At 42.3% G+C, this 19,381-nt stretch overlaps 6 protein-coding genes across 7 annotated transcripts; 3 read left to right on the forward strand and 3 right to left on the reverse strand.

Annotated features, from left to right (window-relative positions):
- The first annotated feature begins 193 nt into the window (after positions 1–193).
- LOC138193704 (uncharacterized) lies at positions 194–12,134 on the forward strand. Of its 2 annotated transcripts, XM_069141891.1 has the most exons (13): positions 194–815; positions 3,074–3,213; positions 3,347–3,522; positions 4,610–4,770; positions 5,115–5,255; positions 6,175–6,296; positions 6,523–6,691; positions 7,148–7,293; positions 8,941–9,065; positions 9,166–9,292; positions 9,986–10,119; positions 11,219–11,377; positions 11,482–12,134. In XM_069141891.1, the coding sequence occupies exons 1-12, from the start codon at positions 361–363 to the stop codon at positions 11,342–11,344; spliced, it is 2,022 nt and encodes a 673-aa protein (XP_068997992.1). In that variant the 5' UTR covers positions 194–360; the 3' UTR covers positions 11,345–11,377; positions 11,482–12,134. The 2 variants fall into 2 exon arrangements, with proteins under 2 accessions (XP_068997992.1, XP_068997991.1); XM_069141890.1 differs by lacking the exon at positions 11,482–12,134 and having other exon boundaries at positions 11,219–11,415.
- A 1,237-nt stretch (positions 12,135–13,371) lies between these two features.
- LOC138193706 (histone H3) lies at positions 13,372–13,860 on the reverse strand. The gene has a single exon (XM_069141893.1). It carries the CDS (start codon positions 13,858–13,860, stop codon positions 13,450–13,452), a length of 411 nt encoding a protein of 136 aa, XP_068997994.1. The 3' UTR covers positions 13,372–13,449.
- Positions 13,861–14,191: 331 nt separating this feature from the next.
- Positions 14,192–15,305, forward strand: LOC138193707 (histone H2A-like). The gene has a single exon (XM_069141894.1). It carries the CDS (start codon positions 14,219–14,221, stop codon positions 14,600–14,602), a length of 384 nt encoding a protein of 127 aa, XP_068997995.1. The 5' UTR covers positions 14,192–14,218; the 3' UTR covers positions 14,603–15,305.
- A 55-nt stretch (positions 15,306–15,360) lies between these two features.
- On the reverse strand, positions 15,361–16,292 carry LOC138193705 (histone H1-like). The gene has a single exon (XM_069141892.1). It carries the CDS (start codon positions 16,248–16,250, stop codon positions 15,633–15,635), a length of 618 nt encoding a protein of 205 aa, XP_068997993.1. The 5' UTR covers positions 16,251–16,292; the 3' UTR covers positions 15,361–15,632.
- A 1,240-nt stretch (positions 16,293–17,532) lies between these two features.
- Positions 17,533–17,922, forward strand: LOC138193708 (histone H4). Its single transcript, XM_069141895.1, has one exon. The coding sequence runs from the start codon at positions 17,533–17,535 to the stop codon at positions 17,842–17,844; it is 312 nt and encodes a 103-aa protein (XP_068997996.1). The 3' UTR covers positions 17,845–17,922.
- A 1,122-nt stretch (positions 17,923–19,044) lies between these two features.
- On the reverse strand, positions 19,045–19,381 carry LOC138193720 (histone H4). The gene has a single exon (XM_069141915.1). It carries the CDS (start codon positions 19,379–19,381, stop codon positions 19,070–19,072), a length of 312 nt encoding a protein of 103 aa, XP_068998016.1. The 3' UTR covers positions 19,045–19,069.

Consider the following 19,381-nt stretch of genomic DNA (forward strand, 5'->3'; position numbering starts at 1 on the left):
AAAAAACACATTTACTAGCGTCTTATCAGTAGATATTTGTTTTCCTAATGTGATTAGTATGGATTAATTTGTAACTAATTTGAATATTGTTTTCATTTATCAACCTGCTCAAAGTACGGTTTGCGCTTTTCTTTTGTGCCTCGAGGGCCGCCGTAGACAGCAATTGGCACTCCCCCCCCCCTCCCCCCCACCGTCTTTTGGCCCCCTCCGGTCATGTTTGGATGCGAAGACGGAAGTCCGTTAAATTGACAGTTCAGTCAAAGCTTGACCTTTTAACATCGAGACAAACGCCAGGTCGAGTAATGCTGAGACGTCAGTGGTCGTGGTGAGTTCAGGGCCTCTCGTCGAGCATCGGGAACAATGGCTTTGCTGCGTTCACACTCTGCACTGCTGTGGTTCCTGATTGTTGTGACGGGTCATGTGACCGAAGCCGCCGAGAGAGCGAGGCGGCGGATGAAACTGACCGAGGACGAGGTCTGGGGCTCCCGCTACGACCACGCGACCAGCGTCGGTTCCTGGGGAAAATTTCCCGGAGCCGGCCCGGAGCCCGGTGACCTCGCGGCCGCGTTTAAAGTCCCGACTCTGGATGGGGAGTTTTCCTACCAGCCCGGCGCCCCGGGGGGGTCTCTGGTCCTGCACGCCTTCACCAACAACTCGGCGTTTCTGGAGTGTCTGTGGAGCTCGGAGTCCTCTCTGACCAGCCTGGTTCAGGGTCTGCCGGACGGCTCTCAGGTGCTCTTCATGTCCCTGGACGACTCTTCGGTCAGCGATGTGCTCTGGATGAGGGAGCAGCTGCTGCGGGCCGCCATGCACAGGTGACCGGGGAGGAACCACTGCCTTAGGGGGTGAACTGGAGGTATGAAGGTATTTTTGTGTCTTTATTATGCAAGCGAAACAAAAAAACAAAAATACAAACAGTTTTGGAAGCAAATTTCTCGCACTGCAATTAAAAATCAAGTTTGTAAGTAAAATATATATATATTGAGAACTAAATTACTGCATTGCAAACCCATTTGCTCTTACAGTTTTGTTACTTTTGGTCATAGACTTACGAATTTTGCTTATTAAACTGGACTTTTTGGTTGCAAATTGAAAACCTTTGGTCACAAGTCAAAAACCTTTGGTCACTAGTCCAAAACCTTTGGTCACTAGTCCAAAACCTTTGGTGACAAGTCAAAAACCTTTGGTCACAAGTCCAAAACCTTTGGTGACAAGTCAAAAACCTTTGGTCACTAGTCCAAAACCTTTGGTCACAAGTCAAAAACCTTTGGTCACTAGTCCAAAACCTTTGGTCACAAGTCCAAAACCTTTGGTCACAAGTCCAAAACCTTTGGTGACAAGTCAAAAACCTTTGGTCACTAGTCCAAAACCTTTGGTCACAAGTCAAAAACCTTTGGTCACTAGTCCAAAACCTTTGGTCACAAGTCCAAAACCTTTGGTCACAAGTCAGAAACCTTTGGTCACAAGTCAGAAACCTTTGGTCACAAGTCAAAAACCTTTGGTCACAAGTCAAAAACCTTTGGTCACTAGTCCAAAACCTTTGGTCACAAGTCCAAAACCTTTGGTCACAAGTCAGAAACCTGTTCTCAGTTTATATATTTGTACTTACAAACTTGATGTTTGATTGCAGTGCAAGACATTTTCTATTAAAACGTTTTTTTTTTTTTTTTTTTTTTTTTCTCACAATAAAGACACACAAATACCTTCATACCTGTAGCTCCGTCCAGGGGTTGATACTCAACTAGAAAAGTGGTGTTTACCAAACAGGTTACCTGTAGTGTCGGTGGTGGTGGATATTATTCTTGATTTTAGCAACAAATCGCAAAACAACAGAGTAAAATAGTAAGAACATTTTTAGTAATAGATATGTAAAACTGAAAAAAAAATATGTAGAATTAGTTGATAGACATAAAATTGTCAACTATTTTTTTTATAATGAATTCAACATTTTAAGTAAGTTTTTAATGAAAAAAAAAAATAATTCCCCAATTACAGCTTCTTAAATTTGAATTATTTTCTGCTGCCTTCAGTCTTTTGTGATAATAAACTATTTTTGTCGTTTACATTTGGTCGAGACAAAACAAGACATTTTAGTAAAAACCCTCTCGGATCACTTTATTGACTTTATAGTCCATAAAGTCCCATAAATCATCATCTTAGTGTCCAAACTGAAGCGAAACCTGGTGAAGCTGCTTTTTACTCTTTTAGCTGCTCAACACTGAAACGAGATGCTGAGAAGACCTGAGACTTCAATAAAGTCTGAGTGTTTTTCATCTGAGACTTTTAGTTGTTTTTAACTAACTGACTTTGTTATTTACTGACTTCTATTTTCTGTTTTTCTGGTATCCAGTTTTTCTTTGTAGATTAACGCTGTCAAATAAATGCAGTGAAGTAAAAGTACAAAGGACCATAAAATGGAATTAACATAAAAATTTGCCCTGAAGTGTTTATTTACTTCCCACCAGTCTCGAGGTAATTTTGTGCATTGTTTAATTTCTGCTGCAGAGAGATCCAATAAAGCTGGAAACTAATAAGCTATTAAAAAGTTCTCACTGTAAGAGCAGTAAAAAAAAAAAACTTTAAAACCCATTAAAACAAGTTTATTGGACGATAAAACGAGACTCAAACAGTCTCACAGAGACTAAATCTGTTGCTTCCCAACTGTCAGGAGCATCAATCCTACAAAACAAAAACCCTGCAAAATAATCCAACATATCAAAGGTGTTAAAAATAGAGATAAATATAGTTTAAACTGTCCCAAACATACTCGAAACCACAAGTGGAAAATAGGCAGCCATGTTTGTATTTATTGGAACAACCAAATCTCAAACAATGCTTCATTAGAAATTAAATAATAGCTTCTTTTTTTTTTTTTTTTGGGGGGGGGGGGGGGGGGGTATTTACAGGACATTTTGCTCAGGTTGTGTAATTGTCTGTAAACTGTAAACTATTTTCTCTTCTTTTCGTCGTCGTGTTGACAATACAGACTTCAAGTCCGAGTATCGAACCTTTGACTGTATAAATAAATCCGCGCTTCGGTGTCTTTAAAGAAGTCTCATTACTGTTCCCGCAGTAAGAAGGAGGTTCTGTCCCGGCTGCACTTCTGTCCGTTGCCCGTCTTCACTCTCGGGAACTGGATCCCCGCCGTGTTTTACTACTGGGGCTGCAACGGACACAACTGCGGCATCTCCCAAGCTCGCTTCACCTCCCAGGGTAACGAGCGCTTCTCGAGCTGCCTCGATCGTCCTTTTTTTGTGAAGTCGGCAGTTTGGTCGATCTGTTTGACGGTATATCTCGTGGTTGTTATTATTGCCCCCTCTCACACCCCTCCCACCTCCCCCCGCAGGGTGGCACATGCCCATAGTCATCAAGAGACTCGACGCCAGGTTCGACTGGCTGATGGCACGCTGGGCTTCGAAGTCGTACCCGCTGGCTGACGCAGGAGACGGGTGCCGGGCGTCCTCCTCGGTGGAGGGTGCCGTGGCCTGGGTGTCCGAGGGCAGCTGCTCTTACTTCACTAAGGTCTGTTAACATTTAATCTTAATAAGGATGATGATGGTGACGATGATGATGATTGACAGCTGCTCTTAGATCGCAAAAAAATCTGTGATGACGCCCTGAGAGGAAAAAAAATATCCATTTGAAGACTTTAAAGCAGGAACTGACCTTCGTCAGCAGAGTGGAAAAGATTTATATTGATTACACTCGAACAATTACGATCAGGTGATGATGTAATGATTGTAACAGGCGTAATACATTTATGCTTTTTGGCCGGCATTTCCCTCATAGATTACTCATAGAAATTTATAGCTTTTTTTTTGATGGTCACAAAGAAAAAAAAAAAAATCAGAACTAGTAAAACAAACCCATCACAAGCCCTGACTTAAAAGATTATTGATGTATTATTTGATATAAGATTATTTCAAACACAAATATGCACATCTGTGGAGCTGGAAACAGTAAATAACATGTTGTTAATTCAATATCTGTCAATTTCTGCCCTTCATCCCATCTTCTCCATGGAGGGTGTCAGTGATGGTATAGAGGTTGTGTGTGTGTGTGTGTGTGTGTGTGGTGGGGGGAGGGTGGGGCATTGAGCCTTGTGGTCGAATCGACCTCCCCTTCAGCACATTTTTAATCTCGCATCCTTTTAAGCTGCAACTACTAATTGGCTCGCTGTAACAAAAGGATCATGAGGGCTTAAAAAAAAAAAAAAAAAAAAAAAAAAAGTGCCTTTTTAGTTGGTTTCAGTGTGAATGTTTCACAGGCAACTCACAGGTCTGTTTTAAAAACCCCTCGAGACGTGACCCTCAGTACGGTCATGAGGACTCGGTCGCCGTCTGAAACCAATTTTTGATAATTGATATCTAGCAAGGAAATTGCCAAACATTGTCTGCTTCCAGCTTCTTAAAATGTGAGTTTTTGCTGCTTTCTCCTTTGTTTTCTATCAATATACATTAAACGTTTTTCGGGGGGTTTTGAAGGAAGCAGCTTGAAGACATCGTTAAAAGCCTTAACTATAAATCAGTTAAATTTGAATTAACGAACAATAAAAAAAAATAACATGAAGTTGTTGTGTCACTATTTATTAAATTGTTTTGGCCTCCAGGTTCAGAGCATGGCCAGATCCAACGCCTCCGGTGTCCTCGTCTATTCGCTCGACGGTAATGCGATCCAGGATATGAACTGCGCCGGGGACGAGTGCAGCTCGCCGCTCGGCATCCCGGCTGCCATGGTGCATCACGAGGCCTCGGTCGCTCAGGCGCTCCGGTAAGTCCGGCTCACCTGAAGGATTAAAATTGTCCCGATGTCGACGCCTCACATCCTTTTTCCATAGATTAACTGTTCTTTTAGAAGATTAGAGGAAATCTGCCCCCCCCTTTCTCTCTCTCTAATAAACCTCCGCCCACTCTGTCTGGTCACAACTTTAAATCATTTAATTTGAACACCAGAGTGTTCAAATCATTGTTTTGGGTGGTAATGAAGTATTTTTAGCTCGTTTAAAAAGCCTTTAATCTATTTTAGTCTTTTTTTTTTTAAAATTTGACTTTTTTTTTTTTTTTTTTTAAAGTTTACGATCTAATGATGTTACAATATGTGAATTTGTTTCGTAGGTTTGGACAGCAGGTGTTTGTGTCCTTCCAGACCACCCCGTCCCCAAACTTCTTCATCGGTGTCGACCACCAGGGGGCGCTGGCTGAGATGGGCTGGTTTCTCTACCCTACATTCAGCTTCATCAACTGGCAGGCGCAGTGGTAAGAAGAGGGGAGGCTTTAGAAAATAAAACACTTATTGTTATATTATTACAAACTGCTGCACTGTTTCATTAACTGTATTTGGTTTTAATGTCAAGTCTGATGGACTGCAGAGGATTTAAAATCAGAACACATTTGCCCTCAAACAGGCCAAATAATTAACCATAATAATAACTAATAGTAAGTAATACATTATTATATTTGATTAATTCTTTATAAATAAATATAGACATATATATTTGAATGAGGGAGACTTGTAGACTGTATGTAAAAATGGATGCAGTTTTCGGGTCTGAAAAGTGAAGCCAATGTCGAAGTGCCGTAAAGTGTGATACCACTGAGGGCCACCAGGGGGACGGCTCCAAAAACAACCTCAATTCCAATAGACTCCCATTTAAAAAAGCATCAACTTTTCTCATGAAACACAAAGTCAGTAAATGTTTACCACAAGTCATCATGGTGTCATTAGATAAATCCGCTCCTTCTGATCAGGGTTGTTGTCGTCCTTCTGAAAATACTTCCAGCATTCATTAGATATTAAGTTTAAGTTATTACTTTCAGTCATAATGCGAGTTGCAATCCTGAGGTTGTTTTTTTTCTGAACGTTGTTTGTACAGTTTGTAATTTTATACTGATCTTCCTCGTTTACCAGACTAATTATTAATCTGTGTATTATTAGACATAAAAATAACCCCTAAAAACTACAAACCCTCTGATAAATTGTACATAATTGTATTCTCCCAAATCTATACTTAATGTTTAATCCTTTTTCTTTCTCAATTTGTCCATATCTTGTATTTCACGAAAAAAAAAAAATTTAATTGATATTTACTGTATACCCATTAATCTTTCTTTTTTTTTGTCGTTTTTTATTTGTATTTTCGCCACTGACTCGTGACTTGTTTTTCCGCGTCTCCAGGTTTGATTTCTCGGCTGATTTGCAGACCAAACTCCAAACACCAGCAGAAGTTGTTTGTGTCTTTGACAGAATCCAAATGCAGGGCAAGATAGGAGCGGTGGCCACCGTCGACCTGCCTCAAGGTAACTTCACCAACGCCGCGGCACAGAAGTGGAAACATTACACCAGACTGGGTTGAATATCAGAGGAAACGCACACAAAACAAAACAACAACAAAAACAGATTCGGGTCTAACACTGATGATATATTCCATTATTTTTGACATCTCTCAGTGTGAACTCACCTTTTGTTTGTAATGCACGAGGAGCATTTTAAGGATTTTTTTTTTTTTTAATGCGCGTACTGCAGGCGTGTTGGACTTTGACACGCTGGAGCTCGATGTGTCGCTGTCGTGTCCCGGCCGGAGGGACTCGTCCTGCGCTCAGTGGGATCACACGGTGCAGCTGTTCGTGTGCTGCGATCGCCTCAGCCCGCACTGCAACATGGAGCTGGGCCGCTGGATCACCGCCTTCCGCAGGTGAGAGGTGCAAGTAAAACACGCTAATAATAATAATCATAATAATCATAATAATGATTCTAATCAGTTTGAATGAAATGAAGACATTAAACTGCGAGTCTTCTGAAAATGCCTCATCTGTTTAAATTGAAATGCTAAAAACGTCCGTTTTACTACTTTAATAATTAATCCACAAATTAAAGTGTCGTCCGGATTATCCGATGAAAAAAAAACCATTATTTCAATTTTTTTTTTTGTCTTTGCTTTCAGTGTTGAATTTGATCCTAGTTCAGGCCAGGCAATAAATCAATAAAGTCATTCATTGTGCGTTTTAGTTAACATCATGTCGTTTTTAATAATTCGGATCAAGTTTAGACACAAACACAATATCTACCTTTCTGTAAGTCTTCTCTTGTCGTTTTAGTTGATATATGTGTGATGGTGTTGTTGTTGTTGTTGTTTTTGTTGTTTTTGTAGAGGTATCGGCCACTGGCTGACGGACGTGTCCCCTCTGATCCCGCTGCTGGACACCGATAAATGCACCTTCACGATGAAGACGGTGGCGTGGGCGATGCCTTGGATCGTCTCCCTCAACCTGAGATTCGGTCTCAGCAATCAGACAGGTGAGCGCCGCGATAACGCCGCCGACGCGTTCAAACTCGCAGCTGTAAAAACTCGGGCAGTCGGAAGTACGATGGAAGTACGATGCGAGGTGCGATTAACACAAATTTGTAAGACTCGAGAAACTTTCCAAGTTACGTGTCTTGATCGACGTCAGCGCTCTGGTACGTGAACATTTCCGATACCCTGAAACTCGAGCGTTAAAAAGCGCCCGTCGTGTCGCGTCTCAAACTCAACGAAGACCCTTAAAATGCTTCAGAAAGTCGACGGCGATGAAGCGACGAGGGGGCGGAGCTTCACCGTCCAAGACCGAAGGCGCGTCAAGGACGTTGATCAAGCGACATAACTTGTTCATGCTTCACCTCTGAATACCGTGAGACAACCGAGATGAAAATTTATTCTGTGTGAGAGGTTTTGAAGCTGCGAGGCGTCTCTCACAGGGGGGACATATGACCACATCAGGAAGTTAGATATTGTATTATTATTAGGCCAATTATCAACACAATTGATGCAGTTTTGAAGCCTTTTCTTTCATAACTCGGTCAAATCTGAACCCACGATGTACTTGTGTGGATTCAGGCTTTCTGAGTTGCTTCTGTCGCTTCATGTAATCACAGAGTAACTTTCATTATTATAAATCAGCTTGATTCACTAATAAAACATTTATAAATTCACGTAGGACTCGTAGAAACTAAGATGACCTCCCCCCAACTGAGAACGATGACGAACATCATCCCCGAACATTTTCTGTCCACTTTTCAGAGCAGGAATCGGAACAGACTGTCTGTCAGTATTTCCTGGAAGAAAGCTTTTTAGTTCCAGGAAATACTTTGATTTTAAGTGAATAAACAGAAATCTGTCGGGGATGATTAGTGACTGGTTGGGAGTTTTTTTTTTTTTTTTTTTCTCCTTCTTAAGACATGCCGTCATGTGCTTATTACATTTTTCTCAAATTAATTCTGTTATGTTTTACATTTTTTTTGTACTTGTTATCTTATCTGTGACGGTCTGCAGAGCCTGTTAGGAAACCATTTCTGTTCATGCAACTACTGCTGCTACAATTTGAATTGTAAAGAGATGTCACAAAGCAAACCGATTCGGTACTATGACTCTACATCATGATTTATTCACATTTTTGTTTTACTTTTTAAAACTCTAGACCATTGGTCTGATCCAGTTCAGTCTTCCAGAGACTTGTGCATCGATTCGATACAGTATAATAATGTATTTCTTGTAAATATGGGGTGTAATGATATAAGTACGTGGCACGTGCCCCACGGTTAAATTGTGGAATTGTTTCTGAGATTGTAGTCTGAAGTGTATATTTTTGTTATAATCTAATCAAGTCAAAACAACGCAATCGTACTATTTTCGACGGTTGTTCTGTTTCAAGACGTTTCTCTCTTTTTGAAATGAAAGGTTTTCGTCCACTGAAAAGCTAGTGGGGCTTTTTATTTCAGTTTGAGATACAGGAGGTTTGTATTAACAGTTTAATGCAGTGACTTCAATAGTGAAAACTGGGCTGCAAACATTTTATATCCTCACTTGGAGAACAAAAAAAAAATTGATGGAGCTCTGGCAGCTCTACGACTATCTTTTTTTTTTGTTGTTGTTGTTGTTGTTGACATTTTTAGTATGCTCCGTCACAGATTACTCTACGGAGAAGCTCCGCCCCTTCAGAGTGACGACGCTGTACAGCGGGGGAACCTTCGACAAAAACTACAACAAAAAATACCAGCCGGTCAAATTCCCCATCCCGGCATCGTCCGAAAAGGTATCGGCTCCACCGACAATTGCAAAAAACAAAATACCGTACAACCCCGTCCTTCCTGTCCGATGAGCATCCTCATCGGGTCGCGTGTCTTGTTTTTCAGGTGGAGCTGTACGCCGTCATCACGGGACACGGCAGCGACGAGAACGGCTGCGGAGAGTTTTGTGTCACGTCCCACCACTTCTTGATCAACGCGGTTCACAACAACTCCCACATATTTGATTCTGCAGGTGAGGAAGAGGACGATCTTAGAGGAACATCTACTGCACGTCACACTTCACGGGGAAAGGAAAAAAAAAAAAGCTGAGTCAGTATGAATGAGAAGCCCTTACATTAGTTAGAAATATGACAAATTTAAAACGTACATAACCACAAAGACATCATCTCGGTCGGATAGTTTCGCCTGCTTTCCTTTCTGGGGTAAAGAAATTCAACTTAGAAACTCAACATTGACATTATTAGATGTTTATTTTAAACCTCTTTTTGGTTGGAATCAGACAGAAAGTGAATTTTGAAAAGCAAAAATGTCAATAAACACATAGCAGATATAAAGATAATAAACATGTTGGGGCACTAAAAATATGAATTAATTTTCGTAATGACATTTTTGTTATACCTTTAAGTCATTAAAGTCAGCGTAGTGTCCATTATAACTTTTTTAGTATTAAGCTCTCAGAGCTCAAGTTTACATCTTCAAATGTCCAACCAAAAATCGGAAAGAGATTTATTTATTTGATTAATTCCCAAAACCAACAACCCTGTCGTTGCTACTTGGTAAATGACTGAAACGCTTCCCTTTTTTTTTTTTATCAACTAAATCTTGTATTATTGATCAGTTAAATCAATACATTTGAGGACTGGGCATTAAACTGCTTTCCTGCGCGGGTTTTCACATGTTTTTGCCGTCGTGTCGGGACCGTTAGGAACAGCTCTGGGCTGCGCGATGCGGGTGAAAGAGGGCGCGGTACCCAACGAACACGGGACGTGGCTGTACGGACGAGGAGGCTGGTGCGACGGCCTGCAGGTCAACCCCTGGAGGATCGACATCACCCACCAGGTCGGTCCATTCAACCAACAGATCTTCTCATTCGATCCACCGTTGCCTTTTATTCAAAGCGTCCACTGCGTTATATTGATGTTATATTTGACGGTGGATAAGTAACCCGGGAAGGCAATTCAAAGTGCTTCGCATGAATCCATTAAAAGCATCAACACGTAAGGCAAAAGAAAAAGGATGTTTAAAGACAATTAAGAACGGTTATTAAAACATTAAAAACTGCATGTTGTTTTTTTGAACAATCTCTGGCACGATCAGTGAAGTTTCTATTTTCTCCTCGAAAGAAACTCCTGTTAAAATCAAGGTCTTGCTGAAAGTCAAGCACTTTGAGGGAAGTAAAGCCATTATAATTCAGGAGTGCTTTATTATTTTGAAGTGAGTTAATGACCCTGAAAGCCTCTGATGTAATCACACAAACTCCTGACTCGTTCTCTCATGTTCTCAGCGGTCATGTGCGGCACATTCAGATTTTCTAGTGGATTTGATTTTGTCTACGTGACTATGCATTGTTCATAATGTCAGGTTTGGGATTTTTTTTTTAATGTTTATGTGTTATGAAGTGGATGGATGGATGGATAGATATATAGATGGATATATAGATGGATGGATAGATGGATATATGGATGGATGGATATATAGATGGAGGGATGGATGGATATATAGATGGATGGATGAATGGATGGATGGATTTTTTGTTTTTTGTTTTTTTAATTTCACTTTATTAATCCCCGAGGGGAAATTTGGATGGATATATGGATGGATGGATGGATAGATATATAGATTGATAGATGGATGGATAGATATATAGATGGAGGGATGGATGGATATATAGATGGATGGATGGATGGATGGATAGATATATAGATGGATGTATAGATGGATATATGGATGGATGGATGAATATATAGATGGATGGATGGATAGATATATAGATGAATGGATGAATAGATATATTGTAGATTGATCAATAGGTGCAGATAGACTCTAGATAGATAGATAGATCTACAGTCCTCGTGTGAGACTGACACATTACTTCATGTCATTAAATAGCTTTTATTCCTACCGTGTGGATCATTTGTTTCTTCCTGTCCTCTTTCAGCTGAACATGAGCTGGCTTGAATCCAACACCGTCGTCTACTTCGGCCTGTTCGACGGCCAGGATCCTAATCCAGCTCAGAAGCCGGGATACATCATCATGTCCTCGTTCCTCATCTTCTATAAGTGACGCCACGCTGTCAAACAGAAGGAAACAATGAATGTAAAACCAGTTCAAAGATTAAAATGTCTATTTTCCCACATCTTTTTTTTTTTTTTTTTTTTACATTTCCTTAACTCTCGTTCCTATTTCGTTAACTTTCATAGGCACGATGTAAACCAGCTTGTGAATGAGGCAAAGTATGAGCTGCCACACTCACCCAGCAGTTACACCATTTTCATTTTTTTCTCAAGACGTCACCCCTGAAGTCAACGAGAAGAAGCCTTAACGGCCAGATAGGCACTCCATACGCTGCGTTTGTGTCTGGAGCTGAAGGGGTTTTGTTCTGAGAGCGGCCACTTCTCCGTGATTACATGTCATCACGTCCAATTTGAAACTTTGAAATGTTAAAGAAAGTGTTTCTCGGTGACTCATCTTCCTGCCGTGCTGCTTACAGGAGGTGAACCGTCCGAACTTCAACAACAACGAACATCTGCATGTTTACCGGCTTTTTGATATTTTGATTTTTTTTTTTGGACACTGATGAATTAATTGCAGATGTAGAAAATTAACTGATATTTAAAACTGCTCCAGCGAACGACGAATTTCTGCTTTTAAAGTTCTTCAATTCCCTAAAACTATATTTTTTTGCAGGTATATTGCCAAAATACATGACGTAACAAACGTGGATTTTTTTTTTTCCCCTCTCAGTTCCTCGTAAGTTGTTTAATATGTTGCTTTAAACCAAAAGAAATGGTAATAAGGGCATTGACCCTCCAGCTACGTGTGATCGAAAAGTAAACATGTATTTGGTTTGTTATTGGGTTGATTTTTATTTTATTTTCCTGTGACGAACAACGTTACGAAGCAAAAAAGTAAGTACCAAACACCATTTTAACTTAAGAAAACAACAACAAACTGATATAACACATCATTTGACTTGGACCCCACAGGAAGAAGACTTTTTGTGATAAAGGAAAGAAGGTCAGTTTATCTTTAGTTAGGAAAAAAACCTTGTTTTTAGTGTGTGTGTGGGGGGTAAATGTCCTTTCTGCCCTTTAAACACTGATAGGTGTGTGTGTGTTAAGGTCCTGATAATTATTGGTATAAATTGTATTTTGAAAAATGAACAAAAGCCAAAAAGTAAGAAAAAAAAAAAAAAGTAAACAGATCCCTGGTGGCCAAATCATGTAACTACGACAGGACGAGCACGTGGTACAACAGAAAGACGTCACGGGGTGATCTCCTGAAAATAAGCACGTGGATTGAATAGAGAACAATGTTCATATGAAAGAAAGCTGAAAGTTTAATAAACCAAAAGTGGCGAGTTGTATAATATTCCTCGAGACAAATACAAACTGTCTGAATAAGGCTGATCTTGGCCGTTATTGTTCAAACAGTACATAAACGATGAGACAAAACGTCACTTCTGTTCTGCCTCGTGCGTAAAACGCTCCCAGCTGCAGTCTGTTTGGAGACGGACATGGATCCTGCTCGTTATGTCCATTTTAACTACGTTGGAGTACTTTGAGTTACGTTTTCCAGTATAAGAGTCTGTTTGAAGCAGAATCACAACAATAATGTCGAAACTGTGCGATTCTGTGCTCGGCTATGTTTACAATAATACTATATATGCATGCCATATTATATTCCTTGTATACAATCTCGTATTAATCAACTATTAATCCTCAGGCTGTTTCTGTAGAGGTCAGCATGCTGCTGTGCATAATAACAAAGCTGGAACGGTTGATGGCACGACCACTAGTTTCACCTCCTTATTTCTTACAAATCATGAAACAGGAATAAGTTACTGACCTGAGCAACACGTCACCATACATGATCTTTTTGGTTCCTGTACTATAAGACTGGGTCAGGGAGAGTCAGGAGGTCTGGACCCAGAGCTCCGTAAACGGATTATTCTGCAGCTGTTAAATAAATATCTTGAAGCCGGACATCTTCTCCTATTGCCTCATTGAAAGAACACGCAGGACTGGAGGCCGACACGTGTTGGCTTTGTACGAGCAGGAGTCCAACGAAACACATTTTAACAATACGAGGAAATAATGAGCTCTTTAAACGGAGTGTGGTGGCTCTTAAAAGAGCCTTTGTGGTGTTGATGTGGAGCAACAGAAAGTTTAAGCTCTCTCTCCACGGATGCGGCGGGCCAGCTGGATGTCTTTGGGCATGATGGTGACTCTCTTGGCGTGGATGGCGCACAGGTTGGTGTCCTCAAACAGGCCGACCAGGTAGGCCTCGCTGGCCTCCTGCAGAGCCATGACGGCGGAGCTCTGGAAGCGCAGGTCGGTCTTGAAGTCCTGAGCGATCTCTCTCACCAGGCGCTGGAAGGGCAGCTTGCGGATCAGCAGCTCCGTGGACTTCTGGTAGCGGCGGATCTCTCTCAGAGCCACGGTACCGGGCCTGTAACGGTGAGGCTTCTTCACGCCGCCGGTGGCCGGGGCGCTCTTACGGGCGGCCTTGGTCGCCAGCTGCTTTCTGGGGGCTTTGCCTCCGGTGGATTTACGAGCGGTCTGCTTGGTTCTTGCCATCGTTTCTGCTTTCGCTGAACAGGAAATACAAAAGTGGTGAAAAACGGGCGAGAAGCCCCGCTCTTAAAGCGTTGGAGCGGCCGTGAACTGATGACGCTGCTTCAGACCTCCGGCTCCTGATTGGTGGACGGCTCCTCGAGGAGCTCAGCACCGCCTCTAGAGGAGCGCGGCGCCGCTGATTGGACAGAAGTCTTTTCAAACTTCCCACCAAAACCTGAGCGCGGGCCGCCCTCTGCTGCATCCTCACTGATTGGTCCGGCAGCAGCCGTCCAGCGCTCCACATGTATAAATAGGAGGCTGTGGGCTGTTGAGCGTCACAGTTTCTCTGAGCTTCGACTTCTAGATAACTACAGCAATCATGAGTGGACGTGGAAAGACCGGCGGCAAAGCCAGAGCGAAGGCGAAGACCCGCTCCTCTCGTGCTGGACTCCAGTTCCCGGTCGGCCGTGTTCACAGGCTGCTCCGTAAAGGCAACTACGCTCACCGTGTCGGTGCCGGCGCCCCCGTTTACATGGCGGCTGTGCTGGAGTACCTGACCGCTGAGATCCTGGAGCTGGCTGGAAACGCCGCCCGTGACAACAAGAAGAGCCGTATCATCCCCCGTCACCTGCAGCTGGCTGTCCGCAACGACGAGGAGCTCAACAAGCTGCTGGGCGGAGTGACCATCGCTCAGGGAGGTGTGCTGCCCAACATCCAGGCGGTCCTGCTGCCCAAGAAGACCGAGAAACCCGCCAAGAAGTAAAAAGCTGGTGACCTGCTGGAAACCAGACCCCCAAAACGGCTCTTTTAAGAGCCACCTACTCCTTCAGAAAGAGCTCTGATCCTAATTCATCTGATGAATCATATCAAAATGTCTTTATGATGATTATCACAATTAATCTCCTAAAATTTCTGTCTTGTTTTTAACAATGATTCTGGAAAAACATCATGTTTGATCTTGAACTGTTTCTCAGCATAAAGTGACATTTATGATATTAAACCTACAACAAAAGAGTATATCCAGAAATTATTATAGGAAACAAATATGAAAATGTGTTTTTGTCATCAAAATGGGATTAAAGTGAAGTTCTGAAACTATTTGTCATGAATTAATACTTTATTTTGGACCTGAGGTGTTTTGGTGAAGTTACTATAAACATGAACTGATTCTCTAATGAACAGCGTTGATGAACTGGTTGTTCCTGGAGAATATTCAGAGGTTAAATCTTCATATGATCTGCAACATTTTGTGAATTATTATACTAAATGAAATAGAAATAATGTGTAACATCACTTCATCTGCATGTTGTAGAAAATAAGATGAGAAACAAGGAACTTTGTGAATAATGAACGAATGATTTTTTTTTTCCAACAGATATTTCTGTTTAAAACAAATAACTTGGACTTTTGACTCCAGTCTGATCAATGAGATCCACGATGACATGATTATTTGTAGAATATTTATACCCAGAAATGATGTTTTTTTTTTTAATTTAAAAAATAAAAAAATGAAAATATGTGAACTATTTATAAAAGTGAAAAACACAAAACCAAACGTGTTGTCATACAAAAATGGGATTAAAGATATTAAAGATGTGAAAGTATGAAGTTAATGTTTCAGATTGGACCTGAAGTGTTTTAGTGAAGTTACTAAACTGACTGAACGTGATTCTCTAATTATGAATAAAGTGTTGATGAAGTGGTTGTTTGTATGAAGGAAAGATCTCTTTGAGGAGGATGTGGTGGCTCTTAAAAGAGCCTTTGACTTGTAGAAGTTGGAGAGTGATGACAGCTCACTTCTTCTTGGGTGCTGCCTTCTTCACTTTGGGTTTAGCTGCTTTCTTTGCGGGGGATTTCTTGACCGCAGCCACCTTCTTCACCACCTTCTTGGGGCTTTTGGATGCTTTCTTGGGGCTCTTGGATGCTTTCTTGGGGGCCGCTGCGGGCTTCTTGGCCTTCTTGGGGGACTTCTTGGCGACTGCTGCTGCCGCCGGCTTCTTCGCCTTCTTGGGGGACTTCTTGGCGGCTGCTGTGGGTTTCTTGGCGGCGGGCTTCTTCGCTTTAACGGCGGGTTTCTTCGCTGCCGTCTTGGGCTTGACATCGGCCTTCTTGTTCATCTTGAAGGAGCCGGAGGCCCCGGTCCCCTTGGTCTGGACCAGAGTCTCCTTGGCCACCAGGCTCTTGATGGCGGTCTTGACGCGGGACTTGTTCTTCTCCACGTCGTAGCCGGAGGCGATCAGAGCCTTCTTGACGGCGGTCGCGGACACTCCGCCGCGCTCCTTGGAAGCGGCCACAGTTTCCAGGATGAGCTGGGTGACGCTGGGACCGGTCTTCTTCGGCTTGGTGATCTTCTTCTTTGCTGCTGCTGCTTTGGCCGGAGCGGCGGCTGGAGCTGGAGCTAGTTCTGCCATTTTCCAATGTTCTCTTCCGTTTCTTTGTCGCGCTGCAACGAGTCAAACTGCAAATTCTACGAAGTCCGGAGCAAGTGGCTGCTTTTAAACACACCATGAGAACCGTGGAGACTCAGCCCAGCGCGAGGCTCCTCCGTGCAGGATGAACGGCGCCACTTGTGTTTTCTCTTCGGCGATAAACGAGTGAAAACCCCGTGTTGGAGCAGCTCTGCGGGCCGACAGCGGAGGAGCAGACAGCGGACTTGCGCGTCTTCGTGTTCATCTCATGCGGAGCTCTGCTGCTTTCCGCACTTTGTTCCTGGAGCCTCCAAACACCACCGATCCGCGGCGGCGCGCGGCGCTGCTCGTCGGCTTTTCGCCCTCTTTGCTCTCCTAAAACACTTTAAAACGCACCAGAGCTCCTTCAAAAACGGGTTTCCAGCTCGCTCACATGTTCGTTCAGAGACTCCGAGTCGAAACAAGAACGTGTCGAAGACCACTTTGGACTAAAATGAAGCTGTTCTGGTGGCAGCAAACACACCGACGATGGTGGAGGCTCCTGTCGTCGTCCAGCCAGACTTCCTATCAGAGCTGCTCGCTGTCATCAATCTTTCACTTCTGAACTCCGTCAAACTCAAAATCATCCGACTGACGAACACTTTAATGTCTCACTGAAAACTGTTTTACGAGTTTCCGTGTTTTCACTGTGAACGATGAATGAAAACATCAAACAGCTGCAGTCTGAAAAAAGAATGAATCCAGATGTTGCTGGAATACAGCTGTTTACGTGTATGGAAATAGACAACGGAAAGAGGGATGTTGTGCTGCACTTCAAGCAGCCGAGCAGTGATTCATCTGGAGCAGCTGCACGCAGTCAGTGTCTTTAATGATGATGATTAAAAAGAGTCATGTGACAATTTGAAGATTGATTAATAAGTCTGCTGGTTTCACTGATTCTGAATCTGTTTAGTTTGAACCGTCACGCGGCACAAATGAAGCTGAATCACTCGATATAAAGGACAAACAACAACAAAGAGAGAGAAATCATTTTTCTGTAAACGGTCTCAACGGTTGTTGTCGGTGCTTTGTTCACTTCCACGTTTGTTGCTTTTCACGTACTTGTGCCTGATGTTGGTCAGTAGGTGGCGCCAATGTACCGAAGCTGTGTCTGAGCGCCATGAAAGTCCACAGAAGAAGATGAACGGGTCTGTCCCTGTCTTCTAACACGTCCTCAGACAGGATTTAAATACCAGGATCACAGGACGGAAGTTTTATTGTGCAGTTAATCTCTCAAACATTAACAATGAGCGGCAGAGGAAAGGGAGGAAAAGGACTCGGTAAAGGAGGCGCTAAGCGGCACCGGAAAGTCCTCCGTGATAACATCCAGGGAATCACCAAGCCCGCCATCCGCCGTCTGGCTCGCCGCGGCGGCGTGAAGCGTATCTCCGGTCTGATCTACGAGGAGACCCGCGGTGTGCTGAAGGTGTTCCTGGAGAACGTGATCCGTGACGCCGTCACCTACACCGAGCACGCCAAGAGGAAGACTGTGACCGCCATGGATGTGGTTTACGCTCTGAAGAGGCAGGGCCGCACTCTGTACGGCTTCGGCGGTTAAACTCACGTTGTCCGTCCAACAACAACCCAAAGGCCCTTTTCAGGGCCGCCAACCTCCTTCTTTAAGAGCTCATTTCTGACCAACAATATTACTGTACTAGTCTGCACGTGACTCTTATTATATATATATAAATAAAATAAAACATGTGACCCTCTACCAACCTAAAAGTCCTGTTTTAACACTAGTTAGCTTTAAATTTCCTGAACTTCCTAATTCTTTCTTTCTATTTAGTATTTCATTTTGTCACTTTTCTATCTCATTAGCAGATATTGGTTAATTATATATTTTCCATAAAAATTGTTCTATTTGCATTCATTTAAAAAGATAAATATATATATATATATCTATAGATATATATATATATTTTTAAATTACTCAACTTCTTGCCTTTTTTATTTGTGTATTCTTTCCAGCCCACTTTATTTCCTGGGGAAGGGGAGGGAGTAGTGGGGAACGGGTTGGAAACTTAAAAAACGGATTTGACTGTACTCCAGATGTAATCATGCAGTATTCTTGGTTCAACTGGAGTTAGGAAGAATGTTTAACAAGTATATTTATAAAGTAAGCTTTTTCAGTCACCAATTTGAAACCTTTGTTTCATTTTGTTTTGTAAGTTAACTTTCTATTATCTGCTCTTTCCATCAGTTTTGTACCATTGTCCCTCTTCAGCTGAATTTATTTGATAAATAAAAAGGTTAATCTGTCAATAAAAATTGGTAAAGCTTACGTGGCATTAAATATCATGTTTCAGGTGTATAATTCCGGCAGTTTATCAATCACGTTTTATGTACATTTTCTTTTTTGTACCTTTTTATGTTATTTAAATATATACATCTATATATGTGTATATATAGATATAGATATAGATAACTATATCTAGATATAGATATATCTATATCTTTATCTTTTTAAATGAATGCAAATAGAACATTTTTTATGGAAAATATATAATTAACCAATATCTGCTAATGAGATAGAAAAGTGACAAAATGAAATACTAAATAGAAAGAAAGAATTAGGAAGTTCAGGAAATTTAAAGCTAACTAGTGTTAAAACAGGACTTTTAGGTTGGTAGAGGGTCAAATATGTTTTATTTTTTATATATATATAATAAGAGTCACGTGCAGACTAGTACAGTAATATTGTTGGTCAGAAATGAGCTCTTAAAGGAGGTTGGCGGCCCTGAAAAGGGCCTTTGGGTTGTTGTTGGACGGACAACGTGAGTTTAACCGCCGAAGCCGTACAGAGTGCGGCCCTGCCTCTTCAGAGCGTAAACCACATCCATGGCGGTCACAGTCTTCCTCTTGGCGTGCTCGGTGTAGGTGACGGCGTCACGGATCACGTTCTCCAGGAACACCTTCAGCACACCGCGGGTCTCCTCGTAGATCAGACCGGAGATACGCTTCACGCCGCCGCGGCGAGCAAGACGGCGGATGGCGGGCTTGGTGATTCCCTGGATGTTATCACGGAGGACTTTCCGGTGCCGCTTAGCGCCTCCTTTACCGAGTCCTTTTCCTCCCTTTCCTCTGCCGCTCAT

This window comes from Embiotoca jacksoni, unplaced genomic scaffold, assembly GCF_022577435.1.
Source record: "Embiotoca jacksoni isolate LCO1_2020_lvr unplaced genomic scaffold, fEmbJac1.0.p SCAF_93, whole genome shotgun sequence".
Lineage (NCBI taxonomy): Eukaryota > Metazoa > Chordata > Actinopteri > Embiotocidae > Embiotoca > Embiotoca jacksoni.

Bases quoted from the DNA above. Each gene is read 5' to 3' on its own strand.
- LOC138193707 (XM_069141894.1), top strand. From the start codon at position 14,219: ATGAGTGGACGTGGAAAGACCGGCGGCAAAGCCAGAGCGAAGGCGAAG.
- LOC138193704 (XM_069141891.1), top strand. From the start codon at position 361: ATGGCTTTGCTGCGTTCACACTCTGCACTGCTGTGGTTCCTGATTGTT. The intron at 816-3,073 runs GTGACCGGGGAG...CTGTTCCCGCAG, and splicing joins CTGCGGGCCGCCATGCACAG to TAAGAAGGAGGTTCTGTCCC. The intron at 9,293-9,985 runs GTGAGGAAGAGG...CGGGACCGTTAG, and splicing joins CCACATATTTGATTCTGCAG to GAACAGCTCTGGGCTGCGCG.
- LOC138193705 (XM_069141892.1), bottom strand. From the start codon at position 16,250: ATGGCAGAACTAGCTCCAGCTCCAGCCGCCGCTCCGGCCAAAGCAGCA.
- LOC138193706 (XM_069141893.1), bottom strand. From the start codon at position 13,860: ATGGCAAGAACCAAGCAGACCGCTCGTAAATCCACCGGAGGCAAAGCC.
- LOC138193720 (XM_069141915.1), bottom strand. From the start codon at position 19,381: ATGAGCGGCAGAGGAAAGGGAGGAAAAGGACTCGGTAAAGGAGGCGCT.
- LOC138193708 (XM_069141895.1), top strand. From the start codon at position 17,533: ATGAGCGGCAGAGGAAAGGGAGGAAAAGGACTCGGTAAAGGAGGCGCT.